We start from the raw sequence: 16,554 nt of genomic DNA on the forward strand, positions 1-16,554 counted from the left end.
TCTCCTTAGTAGTACAACTTGGATGCTTATCTCCTTTACCATGACAGCTTTGGAGACATTTCTATTTCAAATTAAAGTCTAAAAGCACATAGTAGTAATACTATGTAGTAGTAGTAATGCAGGGATTGTAAAGGTATCTATTTAATCTAAACATATTTGTTTAGTGTTGCCTTTTATGTTACTGGTTGGTTTTTCCAGCTAAACCAGTGCTCAGACAGAGCCTTCATTTCTGGAAGGATTCCCAAGGGGAAGCACTAGCTCTGAGATCCTGAATACTACGCCCCCAATGTGTTCCATAGAACACAGAGCCTTCCCTCTGTCACACCTCACCGCACACTGTACAGGCATATGTCGTTTTATTGCACGTTGTTTTATTGTGCTTGACAGATGTTGCATTTTTTTTGCAAATTGAAGGCAAGACCCTCTACCAGCAAAAAGATTAGTACTTGCTTTATTATGGTGGTTGGGCCCCGAGCCTGCATAAACATCTGGTTACTGATGCCCATGCCCCTTACAGGGCAGGAACCATATAAAGAATATATGATATCCCCGGGGCCTGCTGTATTATAGCTGCCTCATAAGGTACTTGTGAGGGTTCAATGAACTAATGCCTGTAAGGGGTCTAGTTCAGTATAGTCTCAAAATGTGTTGACCTCTTCCTCCAAATGTTTGAAAAACAGGTAAATTGATGGATGGATTCACTTTGGATTATTTCATTTGTTTTTCTCCAGCTATAATGCCAGTACCCCAGTCATTACCCAGGTTTTCTCTGAACACTGAAGGGAGAGGAAATGAAAACTGTACATAGATGGTGTATGTATTCTTGAGGGTGGTAATTTGTTCCTAAATCGATTGAGAGTTGCCTGTTTTAAATAATGTGTCAACAGGACTGAACTTTCCGAAACAATACATTTGTTGCTTTGGTCTTTCAGCACTCTCTTTGGTATGAATAGCTCCCACTTCAAAGATTCTAAGACGTACAGTGTTTGTGAGATGAGGGATTTGCTCTGGCCAGACGAGGTTGTGCTATTCTCTTGTGCCTCCTTAGACGTACACATACGCCAGCCTCCCTTCCTGAATTTTGCCCCAGGGTATAATTGTCACTAATATACAACACTCTTACTTTCCTTATTAAATACACCATTAGGAAACATCTGCTACTGAAAGAGGTGTGCCATTATATTCAATTTAATACTCTTTGAAATCTGACTTTGTCTAATCCCATAGTTAATGGTTAGTATTGGTCACACGTGTTTGTGCTCAAGAAAATTTCTCTTGAAAGGAAAAAAATATCTGAGTTCAACTACAATAAAGTAGATATCTGCCTTCCTGATGTAAGAAAGGAAGTATTTTAAAATTATCTTGAAGTTAAGAATAAGCAAATCTTCTGGTGTATTTCGGTTTTAGAACCTTCATTTCCCAAAGGGCTTAAAGTTTTAGCGTAGTTCAGACTTGTTTTTGAGTCTGTTCTCCTTAACTTGTATGATTTTTAAACTGTCGATCTGGAAGCAATTCTAAAGTTGAATTTTCCAAATAATTGTGCATTGATTGAAGTGTGAAGACTCTTTTTTTCTGTGCTTACAAGAAAACAAATTAATGGTGGAGGATGGATTGGAAAGCTTGAAAAAAGTTAGTTTAGAATTAGATGGAAATGTTAAATTAAGAAGCCTCTTTCCTTAGAAAAGATTTAAACTAAAGTCGTGTTTAGTTCTTCAGTCCTTATACAAATCCCTTCTATGAGGAATTGTCACTTTCAGAAATAATTTAGGGACTACTTCTTAGGAACCAGGCTGGGAAAAATTTACAAACAATTGGTTTTTTTAAAGTCTCTGTTGCCCAAGTTTCACGGAAGAATCAAGTATTTTATCTTTCACTCTCTCCCAAATACTAAGCAAGCCAGGTAAAGAGAGATCTAAGCTCGTAAGTGTGTGTGTGTGTGTGTGTGTGTGTGTGTGTGTGTATTAAAATAGTACTACACACAAAGAAACAACTACATTTCTAAATCCTCATTGCTGAGCTGTGTTCATGTGCACTTTATGCTTTGTGAATATTTTCCTAGGGGTCTACCCAACAGAAGACTAAACAGTTCCAACTATCTTATCCCATCTTGTTCATACCTCAGTTGTCTTAATTTTTTATTTTTGTTTTTATTGCTCGTGTGACTCGCTTTTCCTCCAATATAATACCCTCTTCCGTCTTTAGTTCCCACTTGTCTTAAGCTCTTTCTAAATGTGTTGAGTCAGCTGTCATTGGTCCAGATATGTTATTCTGCTGAATGTTCATTGTTGCAAACACCATTTCACTGCCAGCCCAGCAGGTAGCCCAGAGATTATTCAATTATGCTCACAAACTTCGATTTTGCTTCTGCACTCTTTTGCCAGTGGGGTGCTGTGTTTTAGAAAGCTAAATAAAAGTGTTCATCCTCAGAATAACAGGAATCTTTAAATCTGTTGCTGTTCACTACATGCTAGGCCCTGAATTATGTAGTCCCCACAACAACTCTACAAAGTAGATGTTATATTAACATACCCATTTTTCAGAGGAAGTAACTAAGACATAGAGAGGTTAAATACCTAACCACACAGCTCCAAAAGGGTGGAACTTAGACATGAAATCAAGCTGTACCCTCCTGTGCCCTTACTTACTGCACGATAGTGCCCCCTGCAGGAAGGAGCTTATCAATGAGCCCCTTCATAAGTTAAAGATGAACACACATACACACACACACACACACACACACACACACACTCTGAAGTTGTACTTACTGTGTTTCCCCGAAAATAAGACCTAGCCGGACCATCAGCTCTACTGCATCTTTTGGAGTAAAAATTAAAATAAGACACGGTATTATTATGTTACATTATATTATATTATATTATATTATATTATATTATATTATATTATATTATATTATATTATATTATATTATATTATATTATATTATATTATATTACATTATATTATATCAGGTCTTATCGTAAAATAAAACCGAGTCTTATACTAATTTTTGCTCCAAAAGACTCGTTAGAGCTGATAGTCCGGCTAGGTCTAATTTTCGGGGAAACACAGTATAAGTGATGGACTGAAAAAGTCAGTGTGTTTTTTCACACATATACAGGTGGCTTTTTTAACTTAGAAGATCATAAAAATTTTAAACAGGTACAAAAAGGAGAAATAAAAACCACTGTAATTTTACCATCCAGATGTGGTAAACATCCTCTGTTAACACCTTGTTTGTATATAATTCTCCAGGCTGATTATTTGTGCATTCATAGGCATCACTTTTCTATTAAAAAAAATAAAAATGGAAATATTCTGTGCCTACTGTTTTGTAATCTGTTTTTAAACACAATAATATAATGTGAAATATTTTCATTTTAATAAATACTCAGCCCCAATATTATCTGTGTTGGTTGATCAATATTCCAGTTCATAACTGAACCAAACTTAACTACTTACCCTTGTTGGTCAATTGGCCATCTCCAATTTTTTTCAAATTATAACCAATACTAAGGGTAACAACCCTATATCTAAATCTTTTAAACTGGTCTGATTATTTCCTTAGAATAAGCCACTAAATATAGAATGGCTGGATCAAAGGGTATGTATACACAACTTGAAAATGGGTAAGAATTGCCAAAGTGCCTTCCAAAAAGTTTCTTCCAGTACACAAAAACCTGTTGACATTTGCTTGTCACATCTCGCTAGGGCATATACTTAATACCTTGGATGTGCTCCAGCTGTGTTTCTCCGAAAATAAGACCTAACCAGAAAATAAGTCCTAACCGGAAAATAACTCCTAGCACGATTTTTCAGGATAACATCCCCTGAACATAAGCCCTAATGCGTCTTTTGGAGCAAAACTTAATATAAGACCAAGTCTTATTTTCGGGGAAACATGGTAGTTGAGGGAGAGTTGGGGAACGTTTATGAGAAACCACACATTTTCAGCCTGACCCCTGGGCTTATCATCTCTCTGTGATAACATCTGTTCCAGACGTAACTCCAAAATCTGTCTTTATGACCTGAACTCTTTGTTTCATATGAAGAATGGTTTATACTTTCGCAGTCCCTGAGCGATCATGGAAGAATTCAATAATTCTTGTTAATTGCTCTGAAGACCAAGAGTTGCAGTTAAGTGCTAAAGATTTGGGGAAATCATTTGTCAAGTGGAGAATAGTGTGTTTTGATAAATTACCTTCTCTCTGAATTACTTTAGGACGCAGTACAACTGAGTTTACGTGATAGCAGCAGAGAGCGGTTCCGACAGTAACTTTCAATCAAACTGATCAACTGCATTTTTAGAGCAGAAGTTCTCAGAATGTGGTTCCCGGACGAGCAACAGCAGCCGCTTCTGGAAATTTGTTAGAAATGCAAAATCTTAGGCCTTACCTCCGAATTACAGTGTTAGTCCGTTCAGGCTGCTGTAACAAAAGTGCCATATACTGAGAGAAATGTATTTTTCTCACAGTTCTGGAAGCTGAGAAGTCCAAGATCAAGGTACTGGCAGATTCAGTGTCTGGCGAGACACTTTTCCTGGTTCATAGACAGCTGTCTTTTCACCTGTGCCCTCCAATGGCAGGTGGGATAAGGGAGGTCTCTCAGGCCTCTTTTATAAGCACACTAATCCCATTTATGTGGGCTCCACCATCATGATGTAATCACCCCCAAAGGCCCCACCTCCTAATACCATCCCATTGGGTGTTAGAATTCAACATACGGATTTAGGTGAGACACAGATATTCAGTAGCATTTACCGAATCAGAAACTCTAGGGGTGGAGCCCAATAGTGAGTTATTTACCAGGCCCTCCATGTGATTCATATGCACTGGAAAGTTTGGGAACCACTGCTTCGGGCCTCTGGGCATTCCAGTAAGGCTGCTGTGTAGATAGGCTGCTCTGGTAGAATCATTCTGCCTCAATACCTGGAAACCCGCTGGGGCTCCAGGAATAGAGATAGAGGACATCACTTTGCGCTGTACCAGATTCAACCCGGGTGTGAGGGACACTGGCGGTACAACAGCTGTGTCTTCTGCCGGAGGACTATGAATGGCCACTTGCCCACTGTTTTTGTCATATGGTCTTAGGTTCTGTGTTCACCCAGCCTTTGTGTCAGAATTTCTGTGACCAGAAAAGCCCTTGAGAGGTCATTTAGCCTATTTCCCAGCCAAATGAGACACCCCTAAGTCATTAGTGACAGATGAAAATCCAAACTATTTTTAAAGATGTCCGGAGGATCGTTTCAGCTGCCCCTAGTAATCATTCAGCCTTCTCAAGAGTCTTTCCTTCTCATCTCCATGCTTGCAATGTAAGCTGAAGTCCTGTTGTCAAAATGAAGACCTAACCCTTCTCTTCCTTGAGGCTGAAAAATCTCAAGATCTATGAAGCTTTTGCCACCTCATAGGAATCTCTTGCTTTATCTCTAATCATATCTGTGGTTCTCTTCCAAGTTCTTCCAAGGCCTCCATGCCTCGCTCTGGGCACTGATGCTCTCTGAACAGTTTGCTGAGCTCTCTGTGTGTTGAGAGGCTGGCACTGTGGTTCTTCGTTAGAAAGCTGGCTTCGTGCTCATTACCACACACATGAGATCATTTGCTCATTCATTTAACAGTCATGGATTTCAGCAGCTGTTCAGTTGAATCCTATGAAATCGCTCAGAGTTAGCCATTTTGACCCTTAAAAATGGCAATTTCATAGGGCGCAACCTAAGACTAGGTGCTAGTTATTATGGGGGAGGCAAATCAAGAAAGGTATGGACCATCCTCAATTCCTGTATAATGAGGGAAACAGACAGCCCCAGGACACAGGCCGGAGGTCATGGCGTGGAGGCAGGGAACAAGAGGAAAGCCATTCCATCAGTCTGGGAGGCCAGACAAGGATCTCCCCAGAAAGTGACATTTAAACTGAGTTCCGATGGGTAAGAGTTCATTTCAAATTGCTGATTTGTGGTCTGTTTTTTATCTCTTATAACCCCAGGACAGCTAATTTCGCTGCATACAAAATCACCATGATAATGCTTGCTTTGTGTATTTTTTTTAATCATTTGAAAGTCACTTAGGGCTACCAAACATAATTGTTGGATCCTATTATAATTTAATTGCTGAAACTGAATATAATAATTAAACTTTGAAACTAAGGGAAATATTACACGGCAAAATTAATAGTTATGACTCAGCACTGACTAACGAGAAAGCATTCTCAGGGTAGCCCTGTGTAGGTTAAAAATATACTATACGTTGGATGGCAGAAGACCATTTGGAAATCTATTCCCTGGTCTGCATGGGGAATGATCAGGGTATTGTAAGCATGAAGGGTCAGTGATGTCATCCTCACTGCCTGCCTCACTGTTCCCTCTCTGTGCTGATTATGGGGCACACATGATTCTTATTAGGAACGTAAACGTCAAACCCAACATTGCAGTTTAGATCTGAGCGCTCCCAGTCGTAAGCCTCTTTGCTCTCATTCACATTTGTGAACGTCACGGTCTGAGATCGTCCCTGCATTCTCAAAAGGATATTCTCTTACTGCTGATTCTGCATTAGAAAATGAGAAACGATTTATTTCAGGACGTGCTTTACGGCTAAAATAAAAGCACCAGTGGTGATTTCTGACTTGATGCAAAGATTCCATGCAGTTCATGATTTAGAATTGAAAAGGAAAAGAAAAAAGATGGTGAGTTCTTGGTGAATCCAAAAATCCCTCTTAAAAAAAAAATGCTCTAAAAGTGTTTAATTGCTTTCCCTATTGAGAACAATAGTCCACACATCCACCTCCAGAGGTGAAATTATGACCCCTGTTCTGTGTAACGCTTACAGACAATACAAACCCAAGTGCTACACGTAAGGCTGGCTTTAAATTTAAGATTCAAAAATTGCTTTTTATTTAGATTTCAGAAATATAATATCTCTGTCTATCTAAATATTGTTTCTCTTGGAATAATGAAAGGATGATCATCTTAATTTGGGAAATTGTGAACAAAGTACCGTTGAATAGCGCCATAGTACTTTTAGCAGGAGAACAAGCTGCTGTAGAGGTTAGGTGAATTGGGGGGCATTACCCAGGAGTATTCAGCTGCCTAGTATCCAGAGATCCTCATTACAAATGAGTCTCCTATAAATCTGTCTCTGAGGGACGCGAATTTGAGGACTCTGGGAAACCTCGGAAATTCCACAAAGAACATGGCATAGGAAAAAGCAACTAGAAACAAAAGAGAACCATAACATAAGATTTGCCCTGAGCGTCTTCTAGGGATATGGGCTTGAAGAGGAGAGTTTGGTTTCCACAAACAAGGCTTGAATTTTGAACATACGCATCTGGGAACATTAGCTCTCCAGCAAAGCTGCAGGTAGGTCATGGAAACCAGTGTTGCCTGGCAGTGCGTGCTCTGGAACTCAAGCAGCAATGTCCGTATGAGGTGCCAGATCACACTGCATGACCACCCCCAACACTGCCATTCACAGAGGCCTGTCCGCAGCCTGCGTCAGGGCCACCCCAGTGCTGCCTCCAGGGAGGAAAGCAGGGATTCTTGGCACCCACAGAAGAAAAAGAAATGACCACCCTTTTGCTTTTCTGGCTGGGTAAATGATGTGGAATCTTTGTGTCAGGACAGAAATCACGGCTGATGCCTTCATTTCAGCCTCAGAGCACGTCCTGACCTATCTGTTGTTCAAGCGCTCCACTCCTTTTCACGGGCACTGATGGCACAGCGCACTGCGTTCTTGTCTTGTCTGCTGCCACCATTCTCATGATGCTGCTCTTAATCAGATCAGCACTTACAAATGTTTCTACTTGCTAACGCCAGAGATTTCACCCAGGCAACCCAGCAAAAGTAGCCGTTCCTCTGTGTGCCAGCCACTGCGCTAGGCACAGGGTTTTAGGTCTTTTTAGTCCTCGTGGCATCGGGCACTGCCCCCACCTTCTAAGGAATCTGCGTGACTTCTGTGATACTGCTCTCAGGCTTCTTCCAACTCTGTTTCAGGTTGCCTCATTGACTCTTCTTTCTGCCCCAGCCCTCAAGGATTAACCTTCTTCCCTGAGGGGTGGTTCCTAGCCCTCTTCTGATTCACTCCTGAGCCTCTGCTCCCGTCTCCCCAGCCACCCTCTCCATATGGATGGATTTCCACGTCTGATTCTTATTTCTAATTTTCTCCTGGACATCTCCACCTGATTATCAAACTGAGCACATTCAAAAGGATTTCATGCAAAAGCATGTCCCCTTCCAGTTAATGGCCTCTTTGTCTGTGACATTCTCCTGCTCACTCGTCTTCTCTGGTGGATCAGTTAGCACATCCTCTGGATTCTTCCTCAGAATCGTGGCTCCCTCGTTTATTCCTCCATGCCTCTACTTCAGCGCAGGTGCGTAGACTTGTGTTTGAATTTGCACCACAGCTCCCTGCCTCCCTGCAATTAGCCTCTAGCTATTCCAGCCATCCAACCACCAGATCCTTCTCTGCAACACAGATTTGATTGTGTCACTCCCTACTGAAAAGCTGCCAGCGGATCCTAGCTCTGCAGAGTCACAATCTTCCAAACCTACTATACCAGCCCCCTCTCCCACCAATTACCCAAACCCACTACGTTATTTCTTATTTCCCGGCATGTGTGTATGTATACGCTGATTCTGCTGCCTCTTCTGCCTCTTCTGCCCTCTTCTGCCTCTTCTGCCCTCTTTTGGCCACCTGGGAAATTCCTAATCATCCTTTAAGAGCCAGCTCAATCACCTATGGCAGGCAATCAGTGTTTGTTGAATGAATAAATGAATGAATGAATGAGTGAATGAATGAATGAATGAATGAATGAATGAAGATTTGCCTCACCCTCTCATGCAAAATGAGACTCTCCCAGCTGAGTTCTCTGGAGACACTGTTCATCTCTCTGTCACATTTGTCAGCGTTTGTGTTGTAGCTGTTCGTTGTATCAGACCAGGCCAGGAAAGCCATGCGTGGCTCCTGTGCTGCTCCTCCTCTCCCTCTCCCATGGCTGACATCCCTCCCCGCCCTCTTGCCCAGCCAGCACAGACACAGGCTCAGAATCCTTCTCAGCACGGCACTTCAGACAGCCACTTTCAGCAGACTACAACTTACACGCAATTTGAGGTCTATGTGACAGCTCCTGAAGTAGATCTGAGTCTTTCCAACAGTAAGCTCAGTGGGCTTCCTCGTATAACCACTCAGTTGCTGAAATGAATGAAAAATGTGTTTTTCTAATTTTTAATTTTGGGGATTTTTTTTAATACTAAATAAAATGTTGGTGTTTTACTCTTATGTTAGCTATGTATTGTTTCATGTTACCAATAAATCTGCTCAGGAGAATGTATTCATGACAAGAGATGAACAAGATGATTTGTTGAAATCCATTGTCATTCTTTGCAAAGAACTCTTCATACACATGCACATTCGGTGCATGAAACTACTGTCTGCGCTGCCATAGCCCTCTTTTTCCAGAATTCAGCCACTGCTTTGCCTTAAAATCCACACGGTGTGTTGTTTCTTCTAGCCTTGCCTTTGATTTATCTTGCATGTTTTTAAGAGTTGGTTGGATAAAGCATTGAAAAGATGAAAGTGTATCTAACCTTACATTCCAATTCCATAATATCTCTTTGGCAGTCACACACAAGAAAACCTCATGAGTCTGGGTAATTCTAAAACTAGTTAAAAACCACTTCAAGAGAGCTACTTTTTTATTTACTGTATGAAACATTTAATAAATATTAAGTGGTAATACTCTTAGTAATCCATTCTCTTTACCTTTGAAACAGGTATAGTAACTATCAAAAACGTGTCAAAATCAGGACAACGTGAAACATGGTTTCGATGGCTCAAGTGAAAAATGCAATGTAATTACCATTATTGAGTTCAGTGACTTTCATTCCCACCATCCAACTAAAAACCTTCTTTAATTCTGGTCACATGTCAGAATTTAAAAATGGAAAATTGAATAATATAGATGAAGAAATCCAGACAGTTTATATTTTCTCCCAATTCCCTTAACATACATATGACAGCTGGTTGTGGAACACTCAAGTGGGAGGTGCTTGCATGTCAGTCATAAGACTGCCATTCAGTAAACAGAATGAGGACAAAACAGAAAAACAAAAGGAGAGATGGGTCTGTAAAAGCCTGTAGCATTTTAAAATCACAGTTTCACTGCCTCTACGTATCGCTGTAATGCCTATGCTCTGTTTACTTTTTAATGAATTTATGCTATTGGTGAATTATTGAAGTGATTTCCACTCACCTTTTTATGTATCTTCTTTCCTGTGATGTGCTCACCTCCTCTCGTCTGGAAAATCCATCAGGCTAACTGCCAGGTAGGTTCTTCTTGGTGTTCAGTGTGATTACGAGGGGGTATCCATAGTCGGAAATAAAGTAAACAGACTGTTGGTGACCTGTGACGAGTGATAAAACTAAACAAAAAAGGCACACCCTAACTGACAGAGAAACTTTGCAGATGCATAAAACTGGAGAAGCTGGAAATTCTAAGCACGTGAAGCCAGTGTGAGAGTTTATCGTAAGAACTTAGCCTAAGGGACTAGAGCAGTGCTACCACAAAGTAGGTACCCTGGACTGTCCCATTTTGCTGTCGCTCAAAATGCAGACTGCTCCTGGGGGGCTTAATTGTTACAGAGTGGTATTATATTCTAGGGGGTCACAAGTGAGTCTGCTATAAATGTACTACCAACTTTCACAGCTTTGGCCAGGCTCGAGAAAAATTCACAATGACCTGTAAGTCCCTATTTGAAATACATATTCAGACATACCTTGTGCCTTGAAGAAAGAGAGTGACTAGGAAAAAAGGAAGCATGGTGGCATATATTTTGTTAATGCTAAGCTCACCCTTGGAGTTAAATCTGACATGGTTTAACTCTAGTCAAAAGCATTGTCGCTTGAAATTGCAGTAGGAGACAGGGCTGTTCATTTCTCCCTTTGGTGTCAGGGGAAAGGAGGATTCCTTCACCCACATGAAGCAGCAGAACAAGCTCTTTTTAGATCCTCAAGTGCAAGACAGACACTTTATAAGCCCAATCCATAGCTAAGCCCAGGAGAAGAGAGACATACATTTAAATTAGAGTGTGTTTGGTGCGTGTTTGATGTGTGTGTGTGTGTGTGTGTGTGGTTTTTAACTTGAACTCATGTTTATCTTTCAAAAGGAAAAATTATGTGCTTCAGTTGCCATGCAACACAACTGCTCTAACAGCTTTCTAATTTTAATTTCAGAAGTCTACAGAGCAAATGAAGAAGGTCCCTACTATTATTCTTTCAGTCTCTTATAAGGGAGTCAAATTTATTGACGCAACAAATAAGGTAGGTATCACACGTCGCTGTGGTTTAGACACCAGATACAGTCCTGAGTACGAGTATGCCCTGACGTCCTTTGCTTCCCATCATGCCCAACATCCCCCGTTTTAATCGTCAGCCCCAGCGTCATGCTCCCTAAACACAACAGCAGATACACACACACACACACACACACACACACACTCAGACAAGTATACAGAAAGGCACATTTTACTTGGGGAACTTGATCTAGGGTTCTTATACATATTTTGCTTTCACTGGTCCATGGTGCCATCTCTAATAGACTGTGGCCACTTGTTATCTGGCATGTTTCTCTGGATCCAAAGAACATTAAAACAGAGAAAACTATTACGTATAGAATGAAAATGCAGCAGTGTTATCATTTTCCCATCAGAGGAACTGTTACCAGGTGAAGGGCTAAAACATTTGTCTTGCCGTTTCTCTAGAGATATATATGTCCTTTCTTTTCATACATGCGATGAATACTTGACACAAGGGACACATCCTCTGACTTTGCTATTTCGTAATTGTAATAATTCTCAGCTACTGAGATGGAAGAGAGTTTCAACTGTATTGTTTTCTGAAGAGACGCAATCAGAAAAGAAGCCCAGGCCATTCTTGGGACTCTAGTGGGACTTTGCATTCACAGTGGAAAGACAAAGTCCCCAAGGTCAAGTGTGGACAACTGGGTTGCATTTTACTGAAACAGTGTCCTAGAATTCCTTTCTTGGGGGAGATGACGGCGTGCCGGGGCTAGACTAGAAAGCTTGGGTGTGACCACTGTCGCTCTCCAGGAACTCAAAGCTGACTGGCTTCTCCTCACAAAACCCCGCAATGTCCACGTGTTTTATTTCTACATCCTTCCAACTGATATAGTGTGGAAGGAGGGGAAATGAGGCGATCCCCATTGGTGAATACCATTTGTTCTCTGGACTGCCCACCTGACCTCCCACCTGGACCCACTCCATTTTGGAGAAAGAGAAAAGAAAGTCATGGAACAGATAAAACTTAAACAATGACATCTTTGGGCCAGAGCAGCTAGATTCAGATACTGGGGGATGTCCCATGGGCAGTGACTCTTGGGTCAGAAACCTGAGCATCTGACTCAACCAATTTGAAGTTTTCTTGATTTTTTTTTTCTGTAACAAAGGAGGTTATGGCATTAGCCATCAGATATGCCAAAGCTCCCCAAATCTACTTAGGAAAACACCCTCCCAGTTTTGGGAACAGTTCTGAAAATCAAGCAGAATGCCTATACCCAAGCACAGTCATGCTGGGTGACAGCATTCAAAGCATCTCCGAGTCAGATGCCTGTTCGTTTCAACTCTGCAATGTCTTGGTGGCAGCTGTTGTTGTCAGATTATAATTGTGGAGACTTTGTCAGAAAAATCCCAGTTGATTTGCTTTTTTTATTTCTTGGAAGCATATTTACTGGTGCATAAACTTACGTTATCCTTAGATTAGGTTTAAAAAGTTTCAAGACTTCATGAAACTCTCATTGAAGATATCATTGCTACCACTGTATCTACATTTCAAGAAAGGCTTTGGCATTTGGATGCTTTCCCTAACCTGGAACAACTGTCTCTACCCCCATTTGCATTTGAAAACCATGAATATGAGTTTTCAGTGTATGAGTTTAACAATTCTCAGATTAGCAGGCTTCGATTCTGACCATTTTTACATGAGTGGTATTTGCCCTGAGAAGTTCCCAGAGTCTTAAGGCTGTCATACCATGAAACTGATGATACAACTGGATGTGTCTGTATAAATAGCATCCTCTCTAACCCACTCTCCATGATCAGAGGAATGAGAGAGCTGTCAGTTCTGTTGCATTTTGCTTATGGATACATCAAGGGCCTTAGCCCTCCTCGATCTTTTATACCTTGAGGAGACACTTCTGCTTCAATTGCCAATAATTAGATCCATGAGTTACCCATGGAGCTCTGCTCACAGATGACTACTCTTTGGAAGTATGAGCACCGAAAGATATGCAAAAGATAGTTCTGTGTAGACAAAGACATTAAATAAAGGTCAGCATATCTTTCAAGTCCTTGCACTACGGTCGTCAGCATAGTTTTAAACTCTAGGGCAAAGGCAAAAGCATATGTTGCTGGCAGGTGGAGCCAGCCTCTCTATGACTGTGTGACATGTGCCTGGAGTTTTCAGGAATTTGGGGACATTACTTCAATGCTGATGGATATAGAGGGTCCCCATCCCAGTGACCTGGGGTAGCTGATCTACCCCAGTGTTACAGGATAGGGAGAGAGTGGATGGCTCGGGTGATAGTCTAGTAGTTGCTGTGTGAGAAGCCAAAGGAGAGAGATTGTCTTTAGGATAGAAGAAAGGGCACACTGGTGGAGTTGGACTGTAAAAGGCTGAGAAACACTATCACCACTGGGGCTCAATGACTGGTGTCAAAAGTCCTGGAGGACCGTTAGTTGAAGGAACAGCCTCAAGTTATGATGTGGAAGGAGCTGTTCTCATACATCTAGATTCTAGCAATGTCTGCAGTGGCATCTTAGTGTGCCACTTTGTTCTATGGCAGAACCCGACCTCCAATTAACGCCCACAGCAGGAAAGGAGGAGACTGATAAATTCCAGAGTCCTGCTGTCAGTGTGTACCAGAGATTTCTCCCCAAGGAAGTGGTGTGTTGATGACCACTTTGATTTGAAGGGAAGAACGTGGGACATGTAGACATACCTGAAGTCTAAACCCATGACAAGGCACAACCAAAAGTCACACCTTCACATTCATATTTGATGTTTTTACTGTATTGTATTCTTCAGCAGGCCTCTCCTAACCATTGCATGTCTTTAATCCTGACCTGGTACCGCAGAGGGGTAGTTCCACCTGCGCTGGACAGGTAGAGTCAGGGAAAACCTCAGACCCTTCCCGGAGACACTGCCCTGCACTCATACAGCCACCTGGTCATGAAGAACTACAACTTGACTTTCCCAGCCCCTAGACTAACACATTTTTTGGTTACTCCACAGCTCCCTTCCACCAATTAGTTTGAAGTGCAATGGATAATTGATTATGTGTTAATTACTCTTCCGTTCCTCTTAGCCCTCATTAGACTGTGTGAAAGATGGACCCTCTCACAAAAGCAATTCTTCTGTTTTGCTCTAATAAATAAGTGTCTTTGGCTGAGTTCAAGGGGAAGGGTTCCGTGCGGAGTTATAAACTCAAATTTATTGCCTAGCAACTTAGGAAACGAATCACTAATCCTGATTCAAGAAGGAAGAAGTGGAAAATGATCTTGAATTAAAAGTGGAAATTGGAATCGATTTGGTACTAAAATGTAGCTAAAGCACATCAGCTTTCTGCAGATCCGTAGCCCAGAGGCAGCAGTAGCATGGCATTCGGCCCAGAGGACTACAACTCTTTAGTTACAGACCCATCTTCCAGTCAGCAGGATCTTCCAGAGGTGACATCACCCCCACATCCAGCGTGTGGCGGAGGCTGGGTTGCTCCAACCCCCTCCTCAGCCCTCCCACCCTGCTAAATTAGGAACAGTCAGTGCCCGCGCTAGTTTTCTGTTCACTTGTTTTGCATATCAACTTCAAACAGGGATTATGCTATTTATTGGGGCACAAAATAATTTAGAATATTTGCCTAAACAAGCTCCTGTTTGGTTTTTTATAACACATCCTTCTCCTGAGAATCTCGGAGTCAAATTAAGAGCCCGTAAACATGCTTTCTCATCTGCACCCCCACCCTGCAGTTGTCTCCGGTTTCTCCGGGGCCACGGCTGCTGCTTCTGTTGGGGGGGGGGCCCTCTCCAGAGGGGCGTTCTCTCAGGAAAGGCCTGGCCTGAGGCAGAGACTGAGGAGAAATCCCTACTTGTCAGAGCCCAGAAAGGAAAGCAGGGAGAAGCTGATTTCTAGGCTCCGTCCCTTCATTATTACACATCTTTCTTAGAACCTATTAATGGGCTGCACCAAAAATCTGTTCTACACCTGCCAGCCAGACACCTCTTTAAGCTGTTTCTCGACATGATGAAAGACAACAGGTGGAAAAACAATCTCTCCCTGTTGAAGGGAACTGAGCTGCCGAACTTTCTATCCCAAAGAAGGGACAAGGTGATCCCCTCCCCATTCCTTCTCTTGAGCCTTTTTAAAACCTCTGGTCTCCTTAAAACATGCTTAGATGTGGAGGTTCAGCAATATAAGAGGAGTTAATTTTAAACTGTCCCTCATGATGACATCAGAGTAATGGCAGTGTTTCAGTGGTGAGATCCCAGGTCTTTACCACATTCTAGCACCACAGAAGTTCTGTTCAAAAGTACCTCCCTACACAGACCTTCAATATGCATTCATTCAACAGCATCTTATTTAAGTACCAATTGAGAAGATAAAATATCAAATATTCTTAATTGAGTATAGAATATTTGTGTTAGCCTGCCTCCCCTCTAGTTTAGACCATGGGAACACAGGAATAAAAATTTCAACAATGGGAGAGGAGGCTAATTTTGGGACATGCAGCAGCACAGAGGAGGGTAGCCTGGACAGGCAGTTGAAAGACAGCCCTAGGAGCCCAGTGCGGTGGCTCAGGCGGTGAGAGCGCCGTGCTCCTATGCTGTGAACTGTGAGTGGCCTACCGACGACTGGTGACCCACTGCCTCAGCCCAGGGGAGCACAAGGCTCATAAAACCGGCATGGGCCTGGGAGCTGTGTCCTACACAACTAGACTGAGAAACAATGGCTTGAACTGGAGGGGAGGGAGAGGGGTGGAAGAAGTGGGTGGGGGGAAGGCAGCCCTCGGCTCCTAGGGAATAGAGAAGTGGCAGGGGCAAGGGGTCCAGAAAATTGGGGGAGGGTCAGTAAACACAGTAAAAATGTCTTAGTCCATTTGGGCTTCTTTAACAAATTACCATAGACTGAGTAGCTTAAACAATAAACATTTATTTCTCACAGTTCTACAGGTTGGTACTGTGACTGAGGAGAACCCATTTCCTGGTTCATAGATGGCTATCTTCCTTCTGTGTTTTCACATGCCAGAGAGAGCTAGCTAGCTCAGCATACGGGCACTAATCCTACGCATTAGGGGTCCACCCTCATGGCCCAGTCATCTCCCAAAGGCCTCACCTCCAAGACCATCACATTGGGAATTAAGATTTCTTTATTTAAAAATAATTTAAAAATTTTTTTAATTAGTTGACATGCAATATTATAGTAGTTTTAGGTATACAACATAATGCTCAAAATTTACATAACTTATGAAATGATCACCTTGATAAATCTAGTAACAATCTAA

At 41.9% G+C, this 16,554-nt stretch overlaps 1 protein-coding gene across 15 annotated transcripts in view; it reads left to right on the forward strand.

Annotated features, from left to right (window-relative positions):
* ANKS1B (ankyrin repeat and sterile alpha motif domain containing 1B) overlaps nt 1-16,554 on the forward strand; it is a 915,638-nt gene that overhangs the window by 864,516 nt on the left and 34,568 nt on the right. For all 15 annotated transcript variants that reach the window (XM_081058249.1, XM_081058238.1, XM_081058246.1 and 12 more), the window contains 2 exons: nt 10,298-10,309; nt 11,217-11,303. In XM_081058249.1, the coding sequence (XP_080914375.1) occupies nt 10,298-10,309; nt 11,217-11,303 (99 nt within the window). The remainder of the gene's footprint in view (nt 1-10,297; nt 10,310-11,216; nt 11,304-16,554) is intronic.

This window comes from Rhinolophus hipposideros (assembly GCF_964194185.1).
Source record: "Rhinolophus hipposideros genome assembly, chromosome: 9".
In the NCBI taxonomy this organism is placed as follows: domain Eukaryota; kingdom Metazoa; phylum Chordata; class Mammalia; order Chiroptera; family Rhinolophidae; genus Rhinolophus; species Rhinolophus hipposideros.